General features: G+C 38.2%; 2 protein-coding genes across 6 annotated transcripts; one reads left to right on the top strand and one right to left on the bottom strand.

Moving 5' to 3' along the window:
* Positions 1-2429: 2429 nt before the first annotated feature.
* Positions 2430-9598, bottom strand: wdr5 (WD repeat domain 5). 2 transcript variants are annotated; one of them, XR_002665769.1, is made up of 15 exons: positions 9445-9598; positions 8287-8396; positions 7998-8106; positions 7724-7797; positions 7408-7497; positions 6978-7067; positions 6725-6808; positions 6573-6628; positions 5006-5052; positions 4739-4814; positions 4488-4521; positions 4089-4163; positions 3830-3917; positions 3394-3611; positions 2430-3044 (listed from the first exon to the last, which is right to left on the bottom strand). XR_002665769.1 is itself a non-coding variant. In XM_022766629.1 (14 exons), exons 2-14 carry the CDS (start codon positions 8362-8364, stop codon positions 3511-3513), a joined length of 1002 nt encoding a protein of 333 aa, XP_022622350.1. In that variant the 5' UTR covers positions 8365-8396; positions 9445-9598; the 3' UTR covers positions 2430-3510. The 2 variants fall into 2 exon arrangements, 1 of the variants encoding a protein (XP_022622350.1); XM_022766629.1 differs by having other exon boundaries at positions 2430-3611.
* Positions 9599-11971: 2373 nt separating this feature from the next.
* On the top strand, positions 11972-20299 carry LOC111237496 (bromodomain-containing protein 3-like). 4 transcript variants are annotated; one of them, XM_022766617.1, is made up of 11 exons: positions 11972-12033; positions 14304-14663; positions 16222-16359; positions 16444-16579; positions 17161-17201; positions 17309-17653; positions 17746-17874; positions 17991-18188; positions 19233-19366; positions 19459-19733; positions 19879-20299. In XM_022766617.1, the coding sequence occupies exons 2-11, from the start codon at positions 14469-14471 to the stop codon at positions 19980-19982; spliced, it is 1695 nt and encodes a 564-aa protein (XP_022622338.1). In that variant the 5' UTR covers positions 11972-12033; positions 14304-14468; the 3' UTR covers positions 19983-20299. The 4 variants fall into 4 exon arrangements, with proteins under 4 accessions (XP_022622338.1, XP_022622339.1, XP_022622337.1 ...); XM_022766618.1 differs by having other exon boundaries at positions 17306-17653; positions 17991-18173; XM_022766616.1 differs by having other exon boundaries at positions 17306-17653.
* The last annotated feature ends 3443 nt before the right edge of the window (positions 20300-23742 follow it).

Genomic DNA, 23742 nt, shown 5'->3' with positions numbered 1-23742 from the left:
AACTCAAAGTAAAAAGCAAAATAAGATAATTACATTTGCCATTTAAAGATTCTATTGCCCTTTTTTATGTAATAATAATTGAATTTTAAAATTGAATAACAATACTGATTTAAAAAAGGCTTTGAAATCTTCTTTCTTGGTATTCCATGTGCCTAATATATTTTATCTGTTTGTTCACTGCTTTAACGTTTACAGTTCCACTTTAAGCATTTAAATTGTCACTTAAAAGTGAAATGACGGCCAACCCACAGAGCGGTAAAAGGAGCTGTTATTGGCCAGTTGTCAGCTTCTGATCCGCACTATGAGTTCAGTTTGTTTTATTTTGTTTGTTGTTTTTTTTGTCAGTTTGTCAAATTTATTAATTGAACATAATTTCAACAAAAGAAAAAAGAAAAGTCTGAAAAAGTATCTAATTATTCTGGTGCCACCATCAGGACTCCATGGCAGTGGTGACTCTGACCAAAACACCACTGAAACGATGACCATATGTCAATCTTTCAGGGTGACTTGGGGCTGGTTTCACAGACGTGCATCACTGAAGGGCCTCCAGTGGGGCGTTAATCCACCTCCTGAGAAACTGATCCCCAGACATCCGCTGATCTTTTTCCTTATGAAGAAAAAGCAAAGACCCAGTTGAGATGCCAGCATTGAAATGTCAGATACTGTATGCTTCAAGCAGGACGACGACCTTTACTTTCAGTCTCAGAGCAGTTTGGATAAGAGAGCGAGAGTGTGAGGGATTTGGTGTGAGATTTAAGAGCTGTGAGCTCCCTCTAGTGGAAGAGAAGCAGCACTGCAACATTACTTGAATTTTTTTCTACAAGTATTTAATCAGACAACAAGACGGCACTTTCTCACAGTGTTATTATCATCAATGTTCTTTTGGATCAGACAAGAACCTCAGTGTCTGTGCTTGTTAAAAACTGAAAATAAGTAGCAATAACTTCAGTATGACCTGTTGGTTTGTTGTTTTATTGTTACTCAACAGTTTCAATGAGGTGGTCTGTTATTACTAACTATCCAGGTGACAGTATTAACTGCCAGCTTGAGCTCAGTTTACAGTATTTATATTCTGGAAAATGATACTTGTTTGTCTGTTAAAAGAAAAAAAAAATTGTCAATTTAAGCATTATGGCAAAGAGAAGCTCTACTCGCATTCAGCTTTTTCTGTAACACCGGGCGACATTTCTTAGTCAAGAAAAGCAGATATTAAGCAATTAAATGTTTCTTTTTTTCCAACAGGGTGACCCAACTTTAAAATTATTATCCTCCTGTTGTCGTCAGTGTCACGAGGTCTCCTGCTCTTAGTTTACTGTGATTGGTTACTGCAGGTATCTTAAGCCATAAAGTGGATGATGTGGGAGCTCACTCCTGCAGGAAATGGACAGACAAGGATCTTCTCGACGAGATAAAAGAAACGATCACCCACACAGAATGATAATCTACATGAATGCTTTATAACATAAAGCTATATTTTGTTAATATGTATATGTGTATATATTTATAAATATATAACAGATCTGTTCCTTGAGTATTTCCAACATTGACAGAAGGGGACAAGTCTTTCAGACCAAACTGTTCCGCACCAGGTGTTCTTCAACTCAGAGTTTTATGGTGTTTTCTTTTTTCACAAATATCTGAGGGTTTTTTTTTTTGTTTGTTTGTTTGTTTTATTTTTTTACATTTCTTACTGGACTTTATAAAATTACTCTCGATCAACCAGCAGAATCGCAGCACCTCCAAACTCAAAAAGAACCAGCTTCTCAGCAGTTTATGGGACCTCAAAAAAACTATGAAAGAGAGAAAACAAAAAGGTTAAGTCTTTAAACCCTCCAAAATACGTGTTGCTTGGCAAGTGTATGTTCAAAAAAAATGTAATCAGGAAAAGCTGAGCTTGTGACACAATCACTGCTTTCTTTGTTGCATAGACAGTAAAATGTTCAAGTTAAAAAAAAAAAAGAAAGAAAAAAAGAAAAAAAAACACTTGGAAAAAGATCTATTTTTGTACAAAGGTAATTTTATCCCTTGCTTATGTGCTCTGTTCTTTGCCTTTTCTTCTGTGGGCTGTTGTATACGTTGTGGAAAAGCTTATTTGACGAGGCAAGAGAACATTTTCAGATTATTAAATGAGAGGAATGGTTGGCTTTGGCACCTTGGTAAACTGTGTCGCCTTTACTTCGCCATTTTCAACCTGTCGCTGCAAGACGGGATTGTCTTCATTATATTTTTTGTCTATTTTTAAAAAGGAGGTGGAATTTTTGTCATCTGTTCTTTGTGGGTTGTTCTCTGATGTTCCTTCATGGACAGAAAAAAAAAAGTTATTAAAAAACTTTAAAGTGAGCTCGACTGACGCTGAGTTGATTGTTAACGGATCCCGAAAACACACTCCAAACAAGATGTTTTCACTCATGACTCGGTAACATGAAACATACAAAAACTGGTTTTATTAAGTTGCAGGTCATAGCTGTCGAATGCAAAACAGATTCCACAAAAATCCAGGTTAACTATAGAGAACAGAGGCTGCTGGCTTGGTGTGCAGAACTATGAGATAATCAGAAAGCAGTAATTATAAAAAAAAACAAAAAAAAAAAACAACAACAGCTAAAATAATCCAATCACAGTACATGACGGCGTACTATGTACAACTCCTACAACACAAAATAAATGCATTTGGTCGCTGTGGTGAACTGTAAAATATTAACATTAGGAGAGGAGGGATCTCAAGTCAAGGCTCCAGTAGGATTGTAAAAAGAAAATACTCATTTCAATATTGTAGATTGTAATTCTCAAAGTATTGTATATGTGACATCACATTTTAAGGTGTTATGGACTTGGTTCAAGCTCTGAAAATATCTCATGGTATGGCACAGCGCTTACTTAAGATCTGACATCTGATGTTAAGGAGAGAAAGAGAAGTAACTGTGGCACCACTTGAATAAATAACAGACAAAAGGGTTTTAGGTACCTTTTTTTTTTTTTTTTTTTTACTGAAATGTGATGCTTGATGTCAAAGTCACCTCCACCTTGAAGAAATTTAGACGATCCTACAGTTACACAGACAAAAGAAATGGGGGGGGGGGAAACAAAAAGGCCGAATTATTAGATGTATTATACAAGGCCATAAATGAGTGTGTGGGAGCTGGTATGCAGCAGTGACATTAGGGTTAATGCAGTGTTAAAAAAAAAATACTGAAGCACCAGAGCGGTGTTGTATAACAAAATTCCCCCATTTCCCTTCTGGGACAACAAAATCTGGCACGTGTGGGGAAAAAAAAAAAAAACACTGATGAAATATCTCAGATGCGACAAGGGGGAACACGTCCGCTGCAGGACTAGCCTCGGCTGATATGGTGCGTATGTGTGTGTGTGGCTCTCCGTGCTGAATTTCATTACCCGAAAGCCGTCTGCATCCAGCAGGTGCTCTCTGTTAGAAAAAAACGTCCTCTTTTCTTACAACAAAATGTAGAAAAAAAAAAAATATGAATAGCCCCCAAAAAGATCCAAGAGGGCTTAGCAGTCGCTTTTCCATAGCTTGATGGTTTTGTCATTTTCTAAAGCCGCAGATGCGATGATGTTCTCTGTCGGGTGGCAGGCAGTCGAAATGACGACGTCTGAAAGGAAGCGATGAGAAGGAAAATTGAAACGGTGTTTAGAAATGCAAATTAAAGTTTTATAAGCTTAGAATAGTCCAGAATACCTTTTATTTACACCCCAAATATCTGTCTTAAAAAAGAATTCTGTCTTTTCTCCTTCAGAAATGAACCACATGATTCATTTCGATTGAAATGTGTGCTTTCAGAAACAAAGTAAGACGACGTGTGTGCTGTACCTGTGTGGCCCTGGAGTTTCTGCACAATCTCCTTCGTCTGCAGGTTCCAGATATAAACCATGTTGTCCTCTGAGCCCGACACGATCCACTGCAAGAGAGCAGCCGCGGAGCTTTAGGTGCGAGTTACACTCATCTGCACATGGCCAGTTACTTGAAAAGTGTAAATGATTACACAAACAGTCCAGGGGAGACACTGAACAGCAGTTACATGTTACATTAAAGATGAGTGGTTAACACTCAGAGGAACAGGAGCTCTTACCTTTCCACCGGTGACGGAGAAATTTGCAAATATGCAGTACTTCTCGTTTTTATGGCCTGTGTACGTTTTCAAGCACTGAAAAGATGGAAGACGAAGAATAAAATAAACATCTGAATCACACTGTCAAAAATATTCCCATCAGCACAAACTGGATTATTGTATTTACTAGTAAACAAAGGTTTAAGAGATTAGAATAATTTACTGTAATTATCAGGTTAAACATAACATTAAGGTAGGTAGAGATTTGCATATAAATATATTAAACTAGACTGGAAACATGAGACTGATTCATTCTAAATTACACTCTTTGTAGGTCAAACTAAAAGAATTATATAATAATTCAAAAAGATTATATTTGAAAACATCACAAGTGACTTATACATGAAGAGTTGAGCTCACCTTTCCTTTGCTGTAGTCCCACAGCTTCAGCGTGCTGGAAAACAAACACAAATACAGCAAAACAATGTAAAAATCAACAATATTTTATTCATGTTCACTTCATGTACCTGCTGTTTGTATAAACCTGGAGGTGAGGAAAGCTGATTATAGTGTTATACTGCCCTCTGCTGGTGAAAACGTGTAAAAAGGAAGCATATAAATGACATAATGAAAACTAAAACAAACAGGAGCTGCAGGGACTCAACACTCACTTGTCCAGTGTAGCAGCCAGGATGTATTTTCCGTTGGGGGAAAACTTCACGAATGACACAGGGGGGTTGTCATCGTCTAATATAAACACAAAGAAGAAGACAGAACAGTCAGCACAAGAACAATAAATAAATAAACACTGACTTTTTCACATATTTTATACCATAATTCACAAAGAAATTGGATTTTCTGTCACTGATCTTAACCACTGTTTGCTGTAACAGATTCAACCGAACCAGGTCAAGGGGACTGAAGATGGATGATCTTACCTATGAGTGTCTTTAAACACTGCCCCGAGGCTGTGTCCCAGATTCGGCTGTGAATGTAAAAAAAAAAAGAAAAAAAAAAAGATTTAATTAGCAGTTGATAAAGTTGTTAAAATATTCCATTGTTAGAATACGTACACAGACACAGACACACACAGTAGAGATATAATCCATACACATCAGCTACATGTTTCAGGCACTGTCACGACACCTAACTCCCACATGGAGAGTATTATTCATGTTTAGTCTCTTAAATGTATTTTGCCATCTTCATATTCTGTTGACTGCCATGAAATCCGGATTTAAAAAGAAGTGGCAGCAGCAAAAGAAAGCCATTAGAAAAAACTAAATAAATAAAATACACAGTGAAGCAGAGCATTTCTTCACTACATGGAAGAAAGACTCCGTCTGGTTACAGCTCAGTGACACAGATATGTTCTATGTAGAGTGTTGCCAGTTCCTGTCAAAGGCAAATCAGACTAGCTTATTTTCTTTAATATAAGCACTGGTGATAAGAGAACTGTGTCTGGTGACTCACAGCTACAGCCAGCCAGCCAGCCACCCACACACACACACACACACACACAGCACACACACACCAAAATGGCCACATTACACACAGAACCACACACAGACACGACACACAACAGACAACCACACACACACACACACACACACACACACACACACACACACACACACACACAGCAGCAGCAGCAGCACCAGCAGCAGCTTATTAACTGGGGCTTGGTTATGAAGCTAATAGAGCTGGAATTTGTTTTATGGTCGTTTTGAGATTCTGAAACTAAGAAATTCGACATCTGACAACACATGAAAATGAACACACTGTTGGTTACTACACGTTATTTATGTCATTTCTGTTCTTTGGAGCCTTAAACAGCATGTTTGCGCATTTCTCAGTCATATCTGTCTGGCTGCTCTCCCCTGATTGGTCAATGTCAACTGAAAAACAAAACAACTACTCAATCACAGATGCAACAAACAAGCCAGTCCACAGTATGTGAGCAGAGCTAGCGTAGCTTCACCATTTTTTACAATGCTGTGGCAGTGCCAATACTAATTAGCATTTCTGCACCAATGTAACAATACAATGAGAATTTTAATTACATCTGCAAACAGAATGTATCTGCCTCTTGCAGGCACACTGTTGCTTCTGTAGTACGACATGTCTGAATACACATTTACATTTGTAAATATTGACAAGGCATTTTCTAATAAGCCCCATCCTACGCATTGTTATTAAAGACGCAAGACTTTAAATTATTCTCTTTATTACATAAGAGCATAGTGGCACATTATGCTGTGCGGTGGCAAATAAGTTTCAAGATCCATTACGTGTTAAACTGACTGTGTAGTAATCTGCTAATGAGGAGCACCGCTTGACATTTCTACTGTGCTATTACTGAGGGCAAAGAGGCAACACGACTGACAGTGTACTTGGCTACAAATTAAAAAAAAACAAAAAAAAAACCTTATTGCATTTAATTGTTTTGACTATTGTGATGTGTGTGCAAAAAAAACCAAACAAAATAATATAATTTGTTCTCACCAGAGGCCGTCATAGCTACTGGACACAATGAGGGAGCCGTCTCTGTTGAAATGAACCTGTGAGGCGACACAGATCATCACGTTACCGACATCATGTTAATCTTTCGTCTGGAAGATTGAACTTATGTTAAGAATTTAAAAATAATAACTTACAGCAGAGACTGGATCAGAATGAGCTGGCAATGTTTTCAAACATTTCCCAGTCTTCACGTCCCATATCCTCACACTCTCGTCAAACTAGATGCCAAAAAAAAAAAGACAAACATTCATCTCCGTTTTCCTTTTTTTTTTTTTTTTTTAAACCTCGCAGAGACATGCTTCTAATGCTCGAAGTGAGTGCTTTGGAAAAGGTCTAACATCTGGTTTCCATTTACTGCTTGTTTCATGCCAAAGGCTTCGTACTCACCGATCCTGACACGATAAGATTGGACTGGGGGTTGAAGTTGCAGCAGAAGACGTAGTTGCTGTGACCTTTTAGAGTTTTTAGGCATTTTCCCTGGATGAAAGAAAAATAAAAAGCAGCTGAAATGTCACATTCTCGCTGGCAGCGGAACAGAGGTGAACAATTACTCCTCACCCCGGAGCAGAAGAAGTATTAGACCGTCCTCAGCTAACACAGTGGAAGCAGCTGCTGCTTCAACGGGGATAAAAAATTTAAACATAAGCTGGAACCGCAGATATGGATCCAAACGGTGTGCATGGATTTTAATGTTTGTACCTCATGAATTTATAATGCTACAAGACGCTGCAACAAGGCCTGACCAGTCACACTCTCCTGCACGTTTAGTTTGGCATAATTGGGAAGCCAGTTGTACAAAACCGTTTCAGTCTCTTACCGAGCTGACGTCCCAGATCTTCAGGGTTTTGTCATCTGATGCAGACACCAAGAGGTTGGAGTCAGAGGACCAGGCCACATCAGATATGCCCTGTGGAGTCACAGGAACTAATTAGTCACATAGCACTAAAGGCTCTGATTAGCACAGCAGGTGTGCAACATAACAAAACCACGGCTTTATTGATGCGTGCAGCTGTGGCCTCTTTATCGCGGATGCTACAACTGCTCCACCTGACAAATACAATCCCATTTTTCAAAACATCAAACAAAATAGCATCAACACCGCAGCAGCAAAGATGAGAGATTGATAAACTCACAAGTTTATGTCCAGATATGGTTTTCTCAAACTTGCCGTCATACGCTCCCCAGATTTTGATGAGTTTATCAGCAGCTGTAAAGACAAAATAAATGTGCAATCACTGTTGCTGTAGCCTCCGTACAACCAGATTCACTACTGTGAACGGGTGTTTCTTCTTTCTTTTACAAAATGGCTTAACACTGACAGGGCATATAACAAAATCCCATATAAATAATTTACAGTAGAGCTTGTTAATTGATTAGTCATATGTGAAAAATGGTAAAACAACTCACATGAGCTGGCGAGCCATTCTCCACTGGGACTGAATTTGACAGAGGAGACGGCTTTCGTGTGGCCCGCTAATGTGAATTTCAGGCTGTAGTTTGGCTTGGCAGGTGCAGACTGTAAATGAAAACACGTCATGACATTTAAAACTCTCCCCCAGCCGTGTGACAAGAGGGCAAACATTAGTTTGTAATTAGACAAGAACCACTAGATATTTCCTCACTTACAATTACCATAAAAAACTAATGAGTTAAGAGACACTGCAGGAAGCACTAAAAATATTCAAGAAATCCAAACCTTGCTTTGACTGGCAGAAGCTGATGGTGCAACTGGAGGTTTTGTATCTGTGTCTGGTTTCTTATCTTCTGTTGCCATGGTGAGGAAATCAGCATCTATTGTGCAGGATCCTGACACAGAGAAGAAGCAGACATTGAAATAAGTTAAGAATTAAATTCTTTAGAAGTTAGTCAGTGCTGTTACATTCAGACAACCAAGGACAGAAAGGTGCTTGCAGCCTGAGAGTTTTGTGGGAAATGGCAACATGAAGGGTTTACATATTCAAATGTGAAACAGCCAAACGGTTCCATATTTAGAAAGGTCTCCAATAAGCAGCTACTCGCCAGTATCACAACACAACACAACACATGATGATGCATTAGTGTTTAATTAAGACTACAAAATATAGACTACATTAGTAATTACACAATGAATTTGCATTGGTTTGTGTCCATAATAATTAAAGCTGTAACAATGGTCCCTCCAAGAGATTTGTATGCCAGATTTCATTGACAAAACGATCAAATATAAATTCCCAGTGGTTGCTTTGATACGTATGCTAATCTTGTAAACCTTTAACAGAGGGGAGCCAGTTCATGGCTATGCAGCCTCTGGAAATGACACTGTAATCTCAGTAAGTGTTGAACACTAACCGCTTGGCAAAAGGTACAGATTTTCTACTAGTGTTTAGTGGTTAAAAATACCTGATCTGTTCGATTGATTTCTCCTTTAGCTATGAATGTAGCCTTTCTCAATTAGCTTTAGCTAGCTAATGCTAACTTGTCTTGTAAATATTTAAAGAAGTAAACAGAAACATTTCACACAGTAAGCTGAGGCCAGTTTGTGTTCATTTCAAATGGCTCGATGGCAATTCGTGTTTAAATGTAATAAAGCTGTAACAGGAAAATTCAAACAAAGGCTGCAACGGAACCTCTCGACTCAAACTGACACTAACTTCCCAGTGTAGATACGATATTTATTTCAGTATTTAAGATTTGAACTCTGACAGAAAGAGATAACTCTAAATATTAAATCCACTGGTTTTTATAACAAGAGCTAAATACAGTATGATCATTCCGTCTGCCTTAAAGTGATTGATGCTGTTGACAAATCGCCAGAGCTGCCACGGACGGGCCCTCCATTCAAACAATGAGGAATCAGTGGTTAGACGATACTCACGGGAATTAAATGCAGCTCCGCGATCAGAATGTTATTCCTCGTAAAGACTGGTGAGAGAAACGCACGTACATTTATTCAGACGATCATGTATGAAGCATATAGCAGTCAGCTTGCTCCTGAATGTTTGTCTGCGAGGAGGAAGCTGCGAGGAGAAGCGGGGAATGTGGTGTGGTGTTGCTTGTTTGCGCATGCGCGTTACACTCAGAAGTAACGGGAACTAATGAGGGACATTTTAAGTGTGAAAGTCATAAATATTTTAGCCACTTTATTTTTTTAATTGTTTTAGATATGATTTTCCAGCTTTGTCCTACTATAAACAATTTAATTTTACTTTTACTGCCTTATAATTAATTCGCCATTATAATTTCTTATGGGTACTTTATAGCAATGTATCTGGGTGACTGCAGTTGCAGATTAGCTCATCTTGCCTAACTGTGGCACATTTAGAAATTAGATTTATGTTTAATAATGGGCTCTGTGACTGATACATTACCACCAGTACATCTAAATTTGACCACCTTTTTAACCATAGGGCAATAATGTAAGATAAGGAGATGTTTATGAATATTGGCTGGAGTGTCGAAGTGAAGAATTGTTTTGTTCACTTCATTCATTCATTTTTTGTCACCACTAATATTAATACTCTATATTATATTATATTATATTATATTATATTATATTATATTATATTATATTATATTATATTATATTATATTATATTATACTATATTATATTATATCATATTATATTACTAGAACATATATTGGTACTATATGTCTCTACACACTCCAGTACAGTAGGCAGTATCCATGTTTACTTTTGGAATGAGAGCATGCACAGATTGATTAGTTATTGAATAATTTATTGATGATCACTGTTTGTAATGTATGGGGAAGGAACATGATATAACAGTAGCCTATACACACTTCAAGGTATACAGTGGAGTATGGAACTCCACACAATAGTGTATGTAGTCCATTTTTATTCAATATAATGATCAATGGCATCTTCTCTCAGGTTGAACAAAGGACTGGAAAATCTTTGAATGTGGATGAAGGGGCTAAGAGGCTGCAATGAATGAGCACCTGTTCAGCAGGTTAAAGCTGCTGCGCAATAGCACAGTTGGTAAATGGATTGGTTGTTGAAGAATTTATTGATGATCATTGTTTGATGTGTATGTGGAAGGTACATGGTGTAACAGTAGCCTATACAAACTCAACAGTATTCAGTGGAGAAAGGAATTCCACAAGGTGGTGTATGTAGTCCGTTATTATTCAACATAATGATCAATGGCATCTTGTCTCAGGTTGAACAAAGCATAGGAAAATCTTTGTGTGTGGTTGGTGGGGCTTTGTGCATAAGATGTCAGTAAGAAAATGTGAACTGCAATAGTTGAAGTGGAAAAATGGGCAATTAAATGGGGATTCAAACCATCTGTGGCAAAAACACAAGTAATTTGCTTCTCAAGGCGGCATACAATTGCACCAATCTCCTTAACATTTTATGAACATCTGGAGCAAGTAAGAGCTATTAGATGTCTTGGGGATTGGTTTGATGAAAAGCTAATGACAAGGAAGCTTCAAACATACTTTGTTGTTTGTCTGGACAGGCAAGTAGAGCATATCTACAAAGTGATGGGTACTCATGAGATCTGTCTTGGACTATGGATATGTAGCTTAGCTTACATGTCAGCAGCAGAATCGAACCTTAGGAAGTTAGATGTATTACAGGCCTAGGCCCTGAGAACCTGAAGTGGATCATCCAAAACATCCCCAGTATCAGTAATCCAGGTGGGAATGAGACATGTCTTTAAGAATCAGAACAGTGAATCAGAGGCACTGGCATGCTGGGTTAATCTCCAGGGACAATGTGATGAAAATCCTGCCAAAAGTGATAACAGACTGCTGGGAACATAATGAGACAAATCTCACAAGTTTTAGGTGAATAAGTGATGCAAAGGCAGAAAACTTAGGGTTACACCAATTAAAGTGGAGCTCCACAGTTTCAGTTTCTTCCATGTTTCCCTTGTCATTCCTCTTGCCAAATGTTGATCTCAATACACAGCAGGAATTGAAGGACGATGAACCTGACATTTATTATTTATTACCTGTTGGTGCTAGGAGGGTGGAGGGCAGGAAACAGAAGGAAGAAAATGTCATCACCTGTCTGAGAATAGGTCATACAGGATTCAACCATAAATTATATAAAATAGACAAGCATCCAAATGTAAAATATATACACTGAAACCAACAAGAAACAGTCAAACGTGGCCTACTACTTCATTGTAGGAAAAAAGAGAAATTACCTTTTTCAGTCACTAAGGAGGGCAAAATTACCATGATTTTTCATTGTAGGGTCTCTTAGGGAAGTAGGTAATATATGGTGACCTTATTAAGTTTTTAAAACAAACTGACTTCGCTAAAATAATCAACTTTTTTCCTACATAAGCTCGTGTTCCACACTCAAGTCCAGTAGGTGGCGGTATTGCGCCTATAAGTTGTTTGCCAACCGCCATAAACACCGACGAAGAAGAAGAGGCAGCAGGCGGAGGAAACTTCTCAGTTCGTGGCTTCAACGTTGGTCTAACGGTACGATGTGGAGCATAACTGGGCTCTCTAGTCAGGCTACTGTGCGGGAAGCAGCGTCCTCTGAAGTACAGCAGCTCCTGAACTGACGTTCCAACGTGTCTTCATAAGAGAATAAGTTGGACGAGTTGGTAATAACTTTAGTAGCTTGTCTCGTATGTTTTTACTCGTGACTCTCACGTCACCCTCAGCGAAACAAGTACATGTTTCTGCCGCCGATATTCGAAGATAAGAGCTAGGTTAGCTGCAGGGTGGCTCTGCTGAGGAAAAAACTTTGAAACTCAAAACGTCACCTCTAAACAAAGCGGGACTCTCGAAAAATCACAAGTTGGCAATATGAAACTTGGTAATACATGTAATTACGCCTTGTGTTTATCGAATAATGGCACTGTGGGCGTTAACTATCGCCACCTCGCTGAATTAGGTTAAGCTAACAACAGACCAAGCCTTAGCTTAGTTGCAGCTTAGCCCGTTAGCTTTACCTGTAGCCGCATGGTGCGATGTTTATTTTTCTTTTTAAAAAGTTTGCAAGCTATTTCTTTGCTTTCTTGTCCAGCGTTACGTTAGCACGTATGGTAACATGTCAACAGTAAAGTAGCATTGTCAAAAGGTGAAAACCAGTAGGTTCAATGGTTTATTGCTATAAACTATGTTATATCGGTGAAGCTATAGTTTCTCTGTCCAAACCTTCTACTATGGGGGAAATGCCACGTGTTTCACTTTATTTCTCATTTCCTATGCAATGTGACAATAAAACACCCCAGAATTACATTTTATATTACTGTTAGGCTTCTTTTTTTATACTGCTTGTCATTATTAAAGTATTTCACTACACGTTTTTCCCCAGCTAGAGAAAGCCACTATTAAAACTTTTTTGTCATTAACATAATAAACTATAGGAGCAAACATTGCATTCCCCACTAATAATACAGCTTCCCCTCCACTTGTCTAAAAAGTAAACAAAAACACATGAATTAACCACAAAAGCTGTAAAACATGAGCACATGGATGCACAGCTCATAGCCATGTAGATGGGGTGTGTGGAGAACCACTTAAATTAATTCATGTGAGCAAATCAAAACATCTCAGCAGAAATGATGTTTTATGGTATTTAACTAGATAAATGTCTCAGTTTACCTTTGTATCAAGTCTTGTTTACAGTTTTGATCAGTAATTTGATTAGATTTGTGTTTTTGCTTTTGTTCACAATGGTTGATGTCACAACATTTGATGAGCATGCCCCCTAAACTCTTTAATCATGCTTATAAAAGCAAGCACTTTTTTCCAACTTGTCTATAAAATTAGGAGAAAGAAAATCAATATTTCCCAATGTATTTCCATGTGGCCTGGGCATTGCTGTGCGCGTTAGCATTTGAAAAAATGGGGACATCTGCTGGCCAAATTTCTGACATTTCATTTACATGGATGAAGGAAATCTGAGACCATGTTGAAACTGTCTGAATCCAAGTGGTCAAGGAGGCTTTGTTTTCACCTGCGCCTGTTTTTTTAATTGTAAACTGGATTATGCATAAAAAGTAGTGAACTGATTTTCACTAAAGGGAGGGATGGGGCACGAGCCAGAGAAGAACCTATTAAATTTAGGTGCAGAGCTTGTTAAATGGGCAGAATTTTTTTAATCACTTTCCTTAACATTGCGAAATAGGAAATAATGTATGAAACTTATGACTTACTATTTTTTATTAATAATCATGTTATCAGACTACCTCCTTTTTCCTTTTATTTTTCTAGTATAAGAGCTACACAGATGTGTAAGATTGTTTGACCTTGGTGGAGGTATGTGCTCTACAGAGTGCCATTCTAGTTATTAATATTGTTATTTTGTTCAATAAAATATGTTATGAAAAGTCATAACTCTTGAACAGACTGAACAAATACTGTGGCAGAATGAGAAGCGAGAAGTAGCCCACATTTAGTATTCGAAACCAGTCCTACAACGCTCTGATACGTGTGATGGGATTCAAAAGAGGCAAGTAGTCTGCTCTTTTTTTACTTTGCGGCATCTGAAAAAAACAGTTTCTATCAAAATGGATTCTTTATTTAAACAGATCAGCGTGCAGCATCTCAGCTTGGGTGACGCAATTAATTGAGCTCTATACATTTAGGTGTTTGTTTCTAATAAGGCTCAAATTAGCATAAAAATCGGAGTAAATCAACCATAGTAGCAGGAGACTACGTTGTCAGGGGATGCTATTTATTTTGGGATTGATCTGTAATCGACCGCATTATCTCAACCTTTTTTCTTATATCAACAGGTTACCTTGTTTGGTGTGACAACTATGTATGAATCTGGCTGGTGTTCTCTCAGAGATTTGGAAGAGCTGACTGACAAAAGCTACAGAATTCACAGAAGATAACAGAAACCAGCAGAGCTTGTGTGTTCATTTCTTGAAGACCAGTTGCTTTTGGCTGCCACCACCATGTCAGCAGAGATAGAACCAGTTCCTCCACAGGTTGTGAATCCGCCGCCTCCTGAGGTAACCGACCCCAACAAGCCGGGCCGAAGGACCAACCAGCTGCAGTTCATGCAGAATGTAGTGATCAGATCCCTGTGGCGGCACCAGTTCGCCTGGCCTTTCTACCAGCCTGTCGATGCAGTTGCTCTTGGACTACCTGTGAGTAGTTTGCAAATGTTGTGTGATGTAAATGTCCTTCAAACTTTCAAAGCTGCTTTCAATGTCATATTTATCACCACACATTTTAGTGGGGAGTGTTTGGTTGTGCATTTAATTTATTTATCAACACAAAACTAATTAATGTGATTTCTTTTAGCCACTCTGATGCCCTGTTTTTGCAAGTCAGAAACACATCAGAAAACAAATCCTGAAAGAAACGCATATCTGCAGCCCCTGTAGTGACTTTAGATCTGCTCTACAGTTGCCACTACAGTTGTGATAGACATCCCTATTAAAGGCAGCTGTACTGTATATGTGCTACCAACTATACTTCTGCACAGAAAATATTATATACAACAAAATAAAGTGGTGTACAGGATTTGGATGCCTGAATTAGAGGGGTTTTTTGTTTGTTTTGTTTTTCACACGCCAATCCCCACAGTGTAACTGTCTGTAACAGTGATTAGTCTAAAATGTCATATATGTGTTTGTCTTGCGTTGTGGAAAAATCCCCCTCCCCAAAAAAAACTATACTTTACTCTTTTCTTACACTGGGGTAAAATTGCTTCTGAATCCTTAAATTTCCTCTGTTTTCATCATTCTTTCATTGCAGCTATTGATGTTTTTGCTTCTCCCTAAGCTGTTTTTCTTTCTCCCTTGGTTTTTGGTTGCCTCCTAATCTGCATGCACACCCCACTTAAACAACACAACACAGTGAGTACAGAGACACTGGAGTGTGTCCATTCAGTCTCAATCTTATTCATTTATATCTTATAACCATACATTAGTCATTACAAATAATCCTAAAATTTGCAAATATAAGCTTTATTCTATGTCACTGCATCTTTAACCTGTTAGTCAGCATTTAACTAATTACATAATAATTTGAGGTAAATGCTTTGGTTCCAGAATTTAAACAAATTGTATGAACAGGGACTATTTCTTGAGTGGTCCCAAAACCGGGGTTAATCCCCGGTAACTGGGACATTGTTTATGAAATAAGATCATCTCTTTTGAATTATTGTGGAGGCGGAAATCTCAGAGACTGATATTTCAGGACCCTGGCAAATAAAACCAAAACTATCTGCATGCCTAGATACCTTGTTAAAGGGGTTACCACTTTGGTCTGAATTTACATAATTTTGGCCATCACTTGAATTGGTTATGTAGACAGACAGGGCAAGAAACATTAGTGTTCAGATGATCAGAATGCTTAGTTGGGTAATTATTTTATAGTTTACCTTCGCTTTTGTTTCTGGATTATTTAAGGATTTACTTTTTTGTGATTGTCTGACTGCCAGAGTTTCTTGTCCTGTCTGACCTTGTTTCTGCTGTGTTCAATGAAAGGGGGAGGCCAAAACTGTGACAATAAGACCCAAATTGTTGTGAAGTTGAATGATTCTGCTTGAGTCAACCCATTAAATGTTGAATACAGGAAATGTGCACTAACAAACTCTTCTTTGTCAGTCAGACTTTGACAGATCCTTTTCAAGTTGTGGGACAAAGGAAAAAAATAAGATGACATTCATCTGACACGTTGATTCTTTTTCTTAATCAGGATTATCATACGATAATAACGTCTCCCATGGACATGGGAACCATCAAGAAGCGACTGGAGAACAACTACTACTGGAGCGCAAGTGAATGTATGCAAGATTTCAACACCATGTTCACCAACTGCTACATATATAACAAGGTGAGGAACTTCATGATTGAATATTCATCACACCGGTTCGCCTCACAGAAAGTAAATCCTCACAGATTTTCATCTGTTCTCTAGCCTACAGATGACATAGTACTGATGGCCCTCGCCTTGGAAAAAATCTTCTTGCAGAAAGTTTCCCAGATGCCTCAAAGGGAAGTGGAGGTTTTACCTCATGCAGCCAAAGTGAGGGGCAAAAAAAGTAGCACTCCAGGTAATCAACTATTACTTGTATGAAAATTGAGCTAGGCTACTTATCTCTCTTTAAATGTATATATGTTTTTAATTAGTTGTGCAAAACATTGTATTACTTTGGTGACCCTCTGCCACTACTCTTGTTTCTGTCTGTTTGAAATGCTGCTGCTCAGGCCTTCAAACTTTTCTCCTCCCTTTTAAATCACCAAAGGTTTAATTTTGCAGTTGTGGAAATTGGTTATTTTTTATCATTCCACATTGAATTATAATGCAGTTATGAAATGTATAAAACTATTAATGTGGTAATTGTGTTTCTCTAATATTATCTTATATTATAATTATATCTTATATTTGCACAAATTCAGTGCCCCTGAAAAAACTTCTCCTAAACGTCTCTTCATAAATTAGAGGGAAAAAAATCTGCATGGAGCAACACATAGACATGTGTTGGTGTCCAATTAGTACAGGTTATGCAGATGGCAGTTAAATCGCTGTTTCACTACTCTTTGCCAGCTAGAAAAAATTAAAAAATCTAAAGGTACCTTCGACTATTTTATTTTATTTTTTTCTCTTTGAATTTGTGTTGATGAATGCATACAGGTGGGCCGGATGGAGCTGTGACAACAGAAACAGCCACAAAAGTGAGTCCCCATTTGTTTCTCTGTCCCCCAATCATCATAATTTAAAACCTGAGAGCATGAGAATTTTACATTATTATGGTGGTTTTTTTTTGGTTCCAATGAAGAAGAAAGTGCTGAAAAGGAAGGAGGAGGCAACCACTGATTTGTTGCCAGGAGTCCTCATAAACAATTTGAGTGATATATCAGAAAGCAAGAGGAGACGTGAAAGCTCAGGCCGAGCTGTCAATCCTTCTAAGAGTGGCTTTGAAGAAAAGGAGTTGTCACAACATGAAACTGAACAGGGCAGACAGAGCGAGCAGCTCAAGTACTGCAGCGAAATCCTGAAGGAAATGCTCTCGAAAAAGCACACAGCCTACGCCTGGCCTTTCTACAAGCCTGTCGACGCTGAAGCTCTGCAACTTCACGATTACCATGACATCATTAAATACCCCATGGACCTCAGCACTGTTAAAGTACACATATATATATATATATATTCATACATACAAGCATGTCTGTTCACTTAATTTCAATGTATTTGCTAACATTTTGTCTTATTTAACAGAAAAAGATGGATGGAGGAGAGTACCGGGATGCACAAGGTTTCGCTGCAGATGTTAGGTTAATTTTCTCTAACTGCTACAAATACAACCCTCTGCATCATGATGTCGTAACAAAGGCCAGAAAACTTCAGGTGTGTTTTAAATGATTAAATCTCACAGTTCAAGAGATTAAATGTTTTTACTGGTTCTCCAGGCTCGGGTTTCCATTTCACTCAATTCTTCTTCTTTGTGCTTGTGTTTACTTCAGGGCGTGTTTGAGAAGAGGTTTGCAAAGATGCCAGACGAGCCTGTGGAGTTGATTTCACCAGTGAGCGCCACGTCCACTAAGAGTGCCAGTTTCAGTGGGATAAGTGGCAACAGTTCATCCAGTGGGGACAAATCAGACTCAGCAGAGGAGCACGTCACCCGCCTTGCTGAGTTGCAAGAACAGGTGGGTGCAGAACAGGTGGGTTCCTGCACAGATCTCTATACAACAAAGGCTTGTTATGTACTGCAACCACGTTCATTCACTGACCTGTTACCTTTCTTATGAATGCATCCATAGCTTATATGCACTAACTATAAAATCCTCTGTTTATTGTTAAATAAAATGAAAATATAGCTTTTGTATAAGTTAAAACCACACATGAAATCATTAAAAGGTTCACTTTAATTCCACTTTAGATGAGTTTTTTCTGGAGGCAACAACATGTTTTGCAGCCATCTGTTTCAGTTTTGCACATTAATCTGCCAACGTCACAGTTTTTTTGCACACGTGTATGTGTACTGTGCTGTCAACTGGCTCAAGCAAACATTTGCTACAAGCAACATATTATAGGAGTTATATGTCACTGCATTTTTCACAATGTCATGACAAGATAATCAATTAAAAAAAAAATCAACATAATCAAGAATGAAAATAATCTTGGGACAGTGTCTGCAGCAAAGGACTATGTGTTGTGCTGTGGCATGATTTTCCTGGGGATGTTGTCTTTCTCAGTATGAAAATACTGAATCTGAAATACACAAACTTAAATTATTCCAGCTCTCAGGAAGAGACCTGAACATGTGACTGGCATCATTTTGTACACAGACACACACACACACATACATATATATATATAAACACAATGGGATCACAGGACCAATAAATTGTGCTCTATACAGCAACATTGTAAAAGAGGTTTAGTGTGATGAGATTTGAAATGCTTCCGCAACAATGACCTGCACTGCGGTCTAACAGGACATTACGATAACAACAAAACAATTTCTACCATCTTACCTTCTGGCTCAAAAATATGCAGCAGGGAGAAATCGATGCATAAAGAATATTGGTAGGAGAAGATATTGTTGACTGATAAATTATTATGCTGAGCTGTACCTAGCATACAGTAAATCTTCTCGCATACAGCTTGTTTGGTTTCTTGGTGCTGCTATTTTTCCTGGCACTTTCATTTTGATATTATTATATGGCACCACAGTGACGCATCTCTATTGACTCTATATGCAGCTCAAAGCTGTTCATGAACAGCTTGCTGCACTCTCTGAATCCCCTGTGATTAAACCAAAGAAGAAAAATGAAAAGAACAAGAAAAAGGACAACAGTAAAGGCAATACATATTCCAAAAGTGATTCACATTTCAGGTATGACATTTTACATAACTTAACAACTTTGTTTACATAGTATATTACCTCCATAGAGACTCGTCCTTTGACTGCTTCGTCTTGAATTTCAGGCAGTCATGGAAGGAAAACAAAGACTGGGAATCAGATGATGAATCTCTGCCGATGACGTATGATGAAAAGCAGCAGCTGAGCCTGGACATTAATCGCTTACCTGGCATGAAGCTGGGTCGCGTGGTGCACATTATTCAGACACGAGAACCCTCAATGTGTGACACCAACCCAGACGAGATCGAGATTGATTTTGAGGTTCTGAAGCCGTCCACTCTGCGGGCGCTGCAGCGATATGTCAAGTCTTGTCTGTATCAGAAGTTTAAGAAGTTTCAAAGTGAGTGCAAAGCCTTTCCACTTGCTTCCTTCCTGACATTTGAGTTATTAAGGTGCTAACAATCCAAAGAATTTAACTGCTAGGATACATTGGCATCTGATGTAATTAATTGGTCATGGTCCTTTCTTTACTTCCCTTCAACCAGAGAAAAGCAGTCAGGCTGCGTCCCAAAACATCAGCAGCAGCAGTTCTTCAGATTCTGCCACGAGCAACTCCAGTGACTGCAGTTCAGACAACAGTGACTCCTAATAACTGTATTGTTTTTATTTATTTCTTTTGTGACCAAAAAAGAGTTCTTAAAAAATGTTAAACATGTTTATTTTTGTATTTGTTAAATGTTCACTGTGTTGGACATCAAACTTCCCACACAAGGTTTTTGTATTCAGTGTGGCTTCTCTCACTTTTCTTTATAAATCACAATATCCATCACTGGTGTTTTTTTTATCAGACACTATAGATCCACAACACAGCCGGATGCCATACTGCTGGAGTTGAGGTGTATTTCATAAAATCTGAGTTTCAACCAATATCCTGTTTCTGTAATTCATGTTCCCCATACTATTTAATTAAAGGCCTTTTTTCAAATGCGACTGTGTCATGTATGTTTATCTCTATAGTGGACAGGGTACCTTAAGTTTTTTTTATTAGAAAAATTAGGAAGTAGGTAGAAGGAGTATATAAGGATTTAGTTCCAGTTGAGTGAAGGAACACAGCTCCACACATAGACCATACTTAACAGTGTCAGGAGTATTTTCCATTTTACTTGGGGAAGAAAAGTTTTCTTCTTACCAAAGAGCCTCAGATGTGCACAAAAAAAGATTTATATATTTGATGCCAATTACCTGTGGCAAATCAGAAGCAATTTGAGCATAGATAAAGGCACAGAGCATGTTCTGTCAGTGCTGCTGTTAGTGCTTTCAGGGGGTGGTGAGTCAAACATGGGAACATGCATTTAGAGTACACACTGCTTTTGGTTACGTTGCCTTCATGCTGACTAAATATAAATCAACCATATTATGTATCAATTGACTCAGAATTGATGCTTTGGAATGAAACACATTTGTCTTACAAACGTTTATTATAGAACATGAATTTATTTACATATATTGTAAATCAGAAAAAGTAGTACATTGTTTTCTAAGCTGAAAACAGCAGAGTGTGGATCAAACTGATGTCTGTGATTATTGCTCCATGAACCATAATTGTTCCAGGCAGAACAGTTTGACATCTGTTCAACAATAACCTATGTAAAGAGTTATACCAGTGTTTTGCAAAGTGAAGGCAATTTTACTCTGAATTACTTCTAATGAATACTTTCAGCATGATGTAGTGTTTTAATTGTGTTTTCATTACATCCAGGCTTCGTAAGATGTGGTATGAAAGTCAACTTATGCAGACTTGAAACTTGAGTTCAGTCATCCATCAAAGTGAACATCACATCTGCTGTTGTTTGCGTCTCTTGATATCTTTGTTGGATGGCAATGCAGTGAAGACCTTTCAAATCACTCTGCTCTAATAACTGTAACCATGCAACAACAGTGCAACTCTGACAAAAGTAAGAACAAAAGTGATGCCGATTACCTCACTCATATTTCAAGTTTCAACTGTTAGGTATTTCTTAATTCTGTATGAACAAGAAAAAAAACAGCTGGGGCCTTAAAAAGTATGTTAAAAAAAAACAGTCAGTAGAAATATCATTTGTAGTAAATGAACCGCATTTTTCTTCAGGGAAGTCTTTTTTTTATGACTGACACTTGAATGTAATGCAGTGTGTTTATGTACTACATAAAAATCAAACCTCCTCTTTCCTCCACAGGCAACTTTATTGTGCCTTCTCTAGATTATTATTACAAGTGGTCATATTTTTAAGCTTGGTACTCTGGATAAGAACCTAATAATTGAATCTGTCTGCTAACCTGGAGACACGCTGTTTTTGTTAGGTCTATTTTTCTCTTAATAAAAAGAAAAGCTCAAAGGTTGCTTTGTGTTTATTCAGTGGAATAGGTGTTAAGTAGCCTTAATATTGTGCTCTTTAGTAAACAGCACCACGGTGAAAGAAAGGCCCTTTGCCTGAAACACTAACTCCACTTTCAGCTGGCCTGCCAACTGCTCTGCAGAAACTGGCACGTTCCCAAAGCTGCCCAGTTCAAACAGCTGGTGCCTCCGCCAGCTTACGCTCCTTCAGATCTCAGTGCTTAGCTTCTTTCAACATGGACTAGAAACAGTGGAGCTGTGCAGTTGGGGAGGTTTACACGAGGAGCCTGTGATGGTAAAGCACTGATTCATACTGGCAGAGAGAAGATAATAAAATCAACTAAGTGGACAGGTTGGATATTGGTGACTACACACTGCTTGCGGTTTCGTAATCAACCAGAAGATGGCCATCATGCACCACCCTAAGTTTCACTGAGATTACTTTTCATAGTTTCACTTTTATGTTGAAGAAAATGCTGCAGTTGGAATGGGTTGTATAGCTTATGACTTATGCACTTCTTTTTTATCACTATTATTTTGATGACTTCAGTCATATATCACCTTTCATAAGAAAAATGAAGCTTAAAGTACTTTTTACTAATAGAAAACAACATAAAACTATTTTAATGAAAGAACAGACAAGATATTCATAAACATATTAAAGACCCTTTTTTATGAAACAGGTTAAGGATACATACAACATGTATCAATTGTGTGTGGATGCTGGGGAAAATAAAAAACAAGGATGCTCATACAGCCTCCTAGCCCAGTTTGCTGTCCTTTCACAGTTTGCATTGCAGTGGGACATTCACTTTGTGACCTGCACTCCCATCATGCAACATGGAACATGCTGCCCAGTGGCCTACGACAACAACCTTGGGGGCTTGATTGATCAATGCCGCAACTTCAGTGACAACTAGTCATTTCTGCCACTTCTGGCCATCACTCACATGTGCATGAATCCAATGCTAAAAAGACCACATGCGCAACTCTCTAGACACATCACATAAGAGACTGGGTTTGCTTTGATTAATGGATCTCTGGTTTTCATTTTCTTTTCACCACCTTGTAGAAGACCAATTGGGGGAAGAAAAATAATAGAAACTCAATGAATGTGGCTTCACAATGTCAATTTGAATCAAGGTATGTGGAATGAACTGCACATGCATGCACTTCTGCTCAGTAAACGATTTATGCTAATGTAACATATCAAGAATTTTAATTGCAAATTAGCTGATAATACAACTGTTCTCAGTGAAGTAGAAGCATATTTTTTAATATGCTCAATTTGTAATAGCGTGTATTGTGATTATTAATCTATTTTAAATATATTACTGATCCATACAGGAAGAGATTTTGCTGAGGATGTTATTTTACAGCCCTACCCTGACAGTACATATATTCACTTTCTGGGAGCTTCCGAGGACCACAAGCTTATGCTCAGCTGTATCCCTGTATCAGCTGGGGATTACATGCCTTGCACCAAGGCACTCAAATAGTAGCTGTTCAGGGACAGGAGAGCATTATTTTTCACTATTATTTCAAGTGCTGTGTGCCCCCCTTCTGGGGATCAAACCACCAACCCTCCAGTCATAAGCCTGTTGCTATAACCTTTAGGGCACCACTGCCTGTTCCTTTCCCATTTATCCCACAGTCGTTAGCCCAGTTCCTCGTGTTTATATGCTGTGTGTTTTCCTTGAATGTTATCTGTTGGTTTTCAGAAAAATGCATGGCGGAATTAAAGTAAAAGCCATATCAGGATATTCCAGCAGCATCTAGTCGAATTTGTCTGACCTTCACTTATCTGTCTAGACAGGATTTACAGAGCACATAGATGCTTCTCTTTTTACAATAGTTTTTCAAATTGTATACAGCTCCACGTATTATCATACGTGAACACAACTTTTCTCAGCTTGCTCTGGAGCTGGCGTGAGCATGGCAATACGGTTCCCCCTGGAAAAAGGCCTGCTTAAAGATTTATAAGCCATATTTTAGGCTGATGGGGCTGTTCAAAAGGTCTTTAAAGGTTAAGTGA

The sequence above is a fragment of the Seriola dumerili genome, unplaced genomic scaffold, assembly GCF_002260705.1.
Source record: "Seriola dumerili isolate Sdu_G_001 unplaced genomic scaffold, Sdu_1.0 BDQW01000877.1, whole genome shotgun sequence".
In the NCBI taxonomy this organism is placed as follows: Eukaryota; Metazoa; Chordata; class Actinopteri; order Carangiformes; family Carangidae; genus Seriola; species Seriola dumerili.
The sequence above is the reverse complement of the archived record's forward strand: the minus strand, read 5'-3'. Positions and strand labels throughout refer to the sequence as shown.